The sequence below is a fragment of the Lolium rigidum genome, chromosome 3, assembly GCF_022539505.1.
Source record: "Lolium rigidum isolate FL_2022 chromosome 3, APGP_CSIRO_Lrig_0.1, whole genome shotgun sequence".
NCBI classification, from domain to species: Eukaryota; Viridiplantae; Streptophyta; class Magnoliopsida; order Poales; family Poaceae; genus Lolium; species Lolium rigidum.
The window spans coordinates 42934075-42941037 of record NC_061510.1 but is presented as its reverse complement, the minus strand read 5'-3'; the positions used below and the strand labels follow the sequence as shown (position 1 = coordinate 42941037).

Below are 6963 nucleotides of genomic sequence, written 5' to 3'. Positions count from 1 at the left end.
AAAACCAGATATTCAGTTAAGACCATTCTGAACCTCCTTTTTGTCATGCATAAACTAAACCGACAACTAAGATATGCACAAAAATAAAAGTTTCGATAAAAACTAACATATCCAATACGTCGAAACTCTTAGCTAGCAATTCCAACAACTTAGCACTGATTTTTTTTATTGAAAACTTTTTTAAGGTAAACACATAATATATTAAGTTAGCAAGCCGCTTCATTAAAAACCTTCTAGTTCCCTTAGATACCCTGCTAAGAAAAAGAGTGCGTCTGAAACTTGCTACTCTGAGATTAAAGTATAGTTACATCATCTAGGAGAGTTTGCAAAATGAAACTAGGGAGCTCATCGACCCAATTACAAGAAAACTTATTTATATAACAGATCTTAAACTTAGCACTGAATACTGATACATGCTAACTGCCGCCTCTTTAGTTTTTCTTTAGTAGTAAACTAGTAATGCATAACCTCATGCGAAGCTTTCCACGAATCAGGCAGGCAGTAGCAGGAGGCCGTGGTGGTGTTCAGCGCGTGTGGCCGCCGGACTCGTGGTCATCGTTACGTCGATCTCGTAGGGGGCGGATGAATATGAGGCCTACCACAGAACACAGGATCCACTCCGGGTTCAGAGCCCTCGACAACAACCGGAGACTCGTGGACATGTGCTCATCGTCGTCGTCGACCAGCACCAGGCCCCATGGCCTCCACGACTGCCGGAGCCCGATGCCCTTGAGGACAGCCGGAGAGAGAGACAGAGCTGAAGGCGCCTTCTTGTCGTCCTTGGAAAAGATGCACCTCAGCCTCTCGGCCATTTTCGCTCTCAGCCGCAGCAGCTCTGCAGACGATGACTTGTGGTCATCGTTTGGTCGACGTACGGAGCAAACGAAGATGAGGCACATCGCACACAATATGATCCACTCCGGGTTCTCAGCCCTCAGCCAGAGCTTCATGCACTCCGTGGCCATCTGCTCGTCCACCAGCTCCAGGCCACATGGCCTCCGCGACAACTGGAGCCCCATGCCCTTGAGGACAGCCAGAGACGGAGTCAGAGCCAAAGGCGCCTTCTTGTCGTCCCTGGAGAAACTGCACCTCAACCTCTCGGACATTTTCACTCTCAGCTGAGGCAGCCCTGTAGAGTCTCACTGTTAATAACATAACATGTTGCACATGACTTGACATAATTTTTTAGACGAAACAGTTGGGAAGTTCACCGCTGCATTTTTTAATTCAAAGCACAATTACAATTTACAAAGAATATAGATTGCAAAGAAAATAAAACTAAAACAATAAAAGCAGATCAGGTAAAGTTTACTAAGCCATTCTTTGAATTGGTTTTGCATACCTAGAACACGTCTCGACGGTCTGGCAGCGACAACAAGGGCGGTGGTGCCAATCATCGCCATTTGCTGAGTATTTTCTCTGGGGTAGATGCACCAAGTGATAGCAGGAGAGCCAACTATAGTGTGGGTAAGAAGAACTTTGGGTATTCAGGCACCCTATATATTCTATCATCATGGCATGGGTGTTGGACAAGGCGACGCTTAGGCACCGCTTAAGCACGCTTAGGCACTAGGCGATGGACAAACGCCTCGCCTAGGGCATAAGCGGAAGTCTAGATAGTGTAACCAAAAAATTGTCTTCCATAATAAGAAATCATGCAATACTTCACGATCGATTTAGATGGGCATTATTTTCAAGGTAGTTATTAGAAATTTACACATTTGCATGCTCTAAATTAATGTTTATTCACATATAATAACCCATATATACACTTGATGGTATAAATGATGCCTGCCTTGGCTGCGCCTAGACCGCTTAAGCATCGCCTAGGCACTAGGCGAAGGGCAATCGCCTCGCTTACGCCTAGCGCTTTTTCCAACCTATGGGTCCAAGAGCCACTCGCCACCTTTGACATCATACGCTGTCTGTTGGAAAATTCGGTAGGTGTTTGCTGGGTCAAAGGAGTCCAACCAGGCGAATCACAAACAACTTGGCTCTGTGGAAAGACTACAACAAACTAGGCTCTAGGAGGAAGCAACTATTTTTTTAGGTAAATAAACTGAACATCTTTGTTTCTCAAAGAAAGCTACATGGCCATAAGGGTCAGAGGATTGAACGGTACACAACAGGGACTCCAGATTTGGCACAACAAGAAACAAATGATCCAGAAAGATGAAACCGAACCGAGCACTTCAGCTGAAGACGCACGTATAACAGATGTTTTGCTTTTGATTTCCATGCATAGGAGGATAGATACCACACAGGGTCTCTAATTCCATTAGACATACATACTATATATATAATGAAAACCATCAGTGTAGACCGAGCTACATGTAGCTCGGTTTTTGAAAAATTCAAAATCAACGGTTCAAAGTTTCAAATAATCTGGAAACAAAATCTTTGCTGTAGACAATGTTGTGATCTAAGTACGTGCAAAATTTCAACTCGAAATACCATATATTCGGGGCTGTGCATATCTGTCAGATTTTGTCATTTTTGTGCAGCTCCGAATATAAGATATTTCGAGTTGAAATTTTGCACATACGTAGATCCCAACATTACCTATATCAAGATTTTTTCTCAGATATTTTTGAAACTTTAAAGTATCATTTTCGATTTTTTGAAAAAAAAAGCTATGTGTAGCCCGAGCTACAAAAATCCACACTATATATAATATATAAGTTCCACCTCGGAAGAGAAAACCAAGCGTTCCAGCTGGAAAACTTCGGTGTGTACAACTCGAGAGGAATGAATCACTCACGTTTTATCTATGAGACCTACACGCTTATCTATGAGACATACACGCTAGCCAGCTGCACAATTATGTTACGACAGCAAAAAACCTAACTTGCTTGCAACTGGCGACATGATACACAGAGTAACTTATAAAACAAGAAAACTTGCAACTGGCCTGTTAATGATTCCAAACTTACAACTCAAATCATGCATCAACAGGCAAGCTTAATGCAAATGATTCAACAATGTAGATTTCATCCCTACATACAAGAAAAGAAGATAAATGAACTCAGCCTTAAATGATATTTGACAATGGGATGTTAAACAACAAGATGTTGATAGCGTGTTAAAAACAAGACTATAATGGATAGATGCATCAGAAATCAGCCATCACTGATAACCTTCCACCCAGATGCCCAATGTAGACAAGGATACTCCTGTAGCTAACCATTCCCTGATCACCTGGCAGGACAATGTTTTGGAACCATCTCCTCCATTCTACCGTGACACATCGAAAACAATACTTGGCCACATCCTAATCAGGCAAAAACGTAACACTAAGGAACACTTTCAGAAATTGCATTTCTGCAAGACATCTCGAATGAACTATACAAAGCAATACACCCATACGAATTATTTACAGAGCACTAACAGAACAATGAGAATAAGACTAAACTGGAGAGCAGTATAGCTTGAAAAAAGTCATAAAATAAATGCGGTTCCAGGAACGATAGAGAACAAAACAGAATTTAGATGGAGTGGGTAATACCTAGGTGCTGGCTACCTCGGTGGCCTTGCGCCAGCCAATGATGAAGCCCGGAATTGCCTCGTCCACCCTGCAATGATGGTCACAACAGACGGCGCAGCCACACTGTCATAGGCAAACACCAGCAGGACATCAACACGGACGGCACACGTTGATAAGGGCCCAAGGAGGAAAATACTACTAGCAACCTGCGGACACGATGGAGGCAGCGCTCCCTCGGCAGGACAAGCAGGAGGGATGGATTGGAGCAGGGCATTTTCAACCATGTGCAACACTTGTCTGATCTGTTATGCATCGGTCGATGTTCTGTTATGCATTGGTCGATGTCATTTTAAAAATTGGACGATGACATGGTTAAAACTTGTGCCATTCCTGACCTCAATCCATCGCGATATCACTGCATTTTCAACAGTTTTAGGTCTCTCCCACCCAGATGCTCCCCGTTCGGCCATGTTCAGAACCCAATCTGTCAATTTCGATTTGGTTGTAAACTAGACTACATGACTACACAAAAATACCTAACGTGACTACAAGGCAGTAGTCAGTGAAAAGAAGCAGCAGCCCTACAGCAAGTAAACTAAAAGGTAAGACAACTGTGCAAAATAAGGGGGAAAATATAGTCCACGCTACAAAAGTGTAAATTTATTACTTTTTAAGGTTGTTGGTTTACAGTCAAGCGTACACCAGCTGCAGGCATGTTCTGGTTTATTGTCTAGCAACTGACAAAATAGGAATGAACTTGAGGCCCACTAACAGAACACTCCATTTCATTTGTACAAATGGCAATCATTTACAATAAACACGAACATCTAATTCAAGCCTGGAAGTGGCAATATCCCCATAGCATTGCTTACTCTAATGAAAAGGAAAACAGAGTAAAGAGCAATGAGACCAACTCCAAGCGTCCGGTTAGGCCGCATGCCGCCTCGTGGCAGCATAACAAGAGCCCAGATCAATCCAGCAACGAGGAAACTCATCGTGTAAATAAGAGAGCTGTCCTGCGGAAGAACATAAGAGTTGGGTGCCGTTGACCAAGCTCCAAGTAGCATCGATATTCCTAAGCCAGCAAGTGTATTGAACATAGGCCCTGCATAACACCCAGACATAGCAATCTGCACACCGTCTCCTCCATTCATTGCCAAGGCTACATTTGACATCAAGTCACCCATTGAGTTGCCCCATGCTAAAACTGTGAGCCCAAGAATTGAAGGATTAATCCCCAGTATCACTCCAAATGCAACCAACAGTGCAACCAGCTCATTGGCAATGATGTAGAACCAAGTGATGCTCATCACGAACCCTCCAAAAACCCATGGGAATAAATATCTCCTTGGAGGTCGATCAGGACTGGTGAAACTGAAAGCGAGAGCAGCAAGTGCAATCCCGAAGACACCAGCTATCACATATGATGCAATGCTAGCCCCCGTGGAAACTCCATCCTGACTGTTCCACAGGAATGCCAAGAGAACAGGGGCCAAGCCAGCACTGGCAACAGCATATTCCTTGGACCAGCGGTTTTCCTCAACTATTGGAATCGTCAACTTTCTTGGTATTGTCAAGGGTAGCTCCAAAAACAAAATCAGCTTGGAAAAGTTAAGCGTGGAGGTATCCACTCTGCCTTCTTCATTCCAACCCCACAATGGCCTGTCAGGCGAACCATCTCTCCCTTGATTTGAGTAGATAGCCACATGAGAAGCCCACATCCACTGAGGCAGCGATGTGTTTATCTGCGCCACGTCATCACTTGTATCCTCCTCGAGAAGTGAACTGTACACAGAGTCATCTTCCTCTATTCCTTGCGCAAAAATACTTGCGCGTACAGGAAGCAATGGTGTGACTAGATCAAACTTGAGCATCCGTGCATGCTTCCTTAATAACTCATTTGCAGCCACCACAAATGCATAGACCACATAAATCAAGACAAACAGCATAGCTCCCCAGAAAGTCACCTTCCCGACGATCAATATAACAGAGAGCGCGACCAGAGTGATGAGGAAGAATCCAACATCCCTCACAAAGCACTTCCAGTCAATCTGCACATTCTTCTCCGCGACGGACAAGGCCACCGCCCCAACGACGACACAGGTAACAAACACCGCTCCGCCGAGCACGCTGTTGAGCCCCACGTCTCCGGAGCCAGACCCCATGAACGCCGCAATGCTGGCGAACACATCAGGAGCACCGTTACCAAACGGGAGCAGCGTGACACCAGCCACAGTGGGCGGGAGCCGCAGCAGCGCGGACATCTTCTCGAGGCTGCAGCAGAAGTAGTCCGCGGCCGTGTTGCCGAGCATGTAGAACAAGGCTGCCAGGCACACCGCGAGCACGGCGTAGCCAAGGAGCCTGAATCTCTCGCACCTGCAGTAGAAGAAGTCTAGGTAGTCCACGAACCCGCCGGAGCTGCACTGCGGGTGCGCCCGGACGAAGTCGCACTGGGAGCTGAAACCCTCGTGGCGCGCGATGCCGGCGCACGAGGCGGAAGGGTTGTCCAGCTGCGGAGGGGTGATCTCCGAAAGGTTCCCGCCGTTGGACGCGGCGGGATCGGCATCGGAGAGGAATCTGCGGCGCGAAGATGGCGGAGAGTCCCCATCCGAGCGGATGCAGAGGAAGAGGAGGAACAGTACCAGTGAGGCGGCGGCGAGGGGCCGAATCCGGCGAGGATGCGGCGGCCGCGAGGCGATCATCTCCGGCGAGGTCACGAATTGGAGTTTGGCGGGACTGGCATGCCGAATCTGAGGGGGGCTAGGGTTTGCGCGGAGGGGAATTGGGGATTGACGACGCGAGCGACGGAGCGAGGGGAAGGAGAAGACGTGTCGCCAGGGTCGTATGCCGCGCCAACAAGGAACGGTAACGGAAGGAACGGTAGTTGTTGACCGGGCCGGATTAGGCTTTATTTAATAGGATTGGGCTAAATGTTTCCGATTATATTCTTGGGCTATTCGGCGGTCACCCACATCAAGTGGCCAGAATGGGAATGCGGAATCCTATTCATCACCCGCGGTGATGGGTACAAACTATACCTGGGCATTCTTCGGGCCGGGCCGGGCTTCGGGCCGGGCCTAACAAAGCCCGACGCAAAAAACCCAGGCCTAGGCCCGGCCCGGCCCGACCATCGGGCCTAACTTTTAGGCCCAAGCTCGGTCCATCACACCAAAAGCCCATCGGGCCTCGGGCCTCGGGCCGGGCCTCTTCCTTATTTCATGCATTTATCAAGCCCAGGCCCGGCCCATCATAGTCATCGGGCCTAAATTTTCGGCCCAGGCCCGGCCCACCAGCATGCTCGGGCTGGCCCAAGCCCGGAAATTTCGGGCCGGGCCGGGCTGCCCATGGCCAGGTATAGTACAAACCATCGGGTTGGGCCACGGCCCATCAACAGGCAGGGAGCGGCCTCGGGTTTCTTCGGTTTTTGTTGAGTTTTTTTCTGGTTTTTCTTGTGTTTCGGGTTTCTTTCAATTTTTCTT

General features: G+C 47.4%; 2 protein-coding genes across 5 annotated transcripts; both read right to left on the bottom strand.

Annotated features, from left to right (window-relative positions):
- Window positions 1-309: 309 nt before the first annotated feature.
- On the bottom strand, window positions 310-4016 carry LOC124701514. 4 transcript variants are annotated; one of them, XM_047233591.1, is made up of 3 exons: window positions 3506-3525; window positions 2934-2996; window positions 310-1129 (listed from the first exon to the last, which is right to left on the bottom strand). In XM_047233591.1, the coding sequence occupies exons 2-3, from the start codon at window positions 2947-2949 to the stop codon at window positions 525-527; spliced, it is 621 nt and encodes a 206-aa protein (XP_047089547.1). In that variant the 5' UTR covers window positions 2950-2996; window positions 3506-3525; the 3' UTR covers window positions 310-524. The 4 variants fall into 4 exon arrangements, with proteins under 4 accessions (XP_047089547.1, XP_047089548.1, XP_047089546.1 ...); XM_047233592.1 differs by lacking the exon at window positions 2934-2996 and having other exon boundaries at window positions 3506-4016; XM_047233590.1 differs by lacking the exon at window positions 3506-3525 and having other exon boundaries at window positions 2934-3211.
- A 275-nt stretch (window positions 4017-4291) lies between these two features.
- On the bottom strand, window positions 4292-6312 carry LOC124701513 (cation/calcium exchanger 4-like). Its single transcript, XM_047233587.1, has one exon. It carries the CDS (start codon window positions 6184-6186, stop codon window positions 4312-4314), a length of 1875 nt encoding a protein of 624 aa, XP_047089543.1. The 5' UTR covers window positions 6187-6312; the 3' UTR covers window positions 4292-4311.
- Between the last annotated feature and the right edge of the window lie 651 nt (window positions 6313-6963).

Coding starts and splice junctions, on each gene's coding strand:
- LOC124701514 (XM_047233588.1), bottom strand. CDS start 1,403: ATGGCGATGATTGGCACCACCGCCCTTGTTGTCGCTGCCAGACCGTCG. Junction 1,130..1,342: donor ACCGTCGAGACGTGTTCTAG/GTATGCAAAACC, acceptor GAGACTCTACAG/GGCTGCCTCAGCTGAGAGTG.
- LOC124701513 (XM_047233587.1), bottom strand. CDS start 6,186: ATGATCGCCTCGCGGCCGCCGCATCCTCGCCGGATTCGGCCCCTCGCC.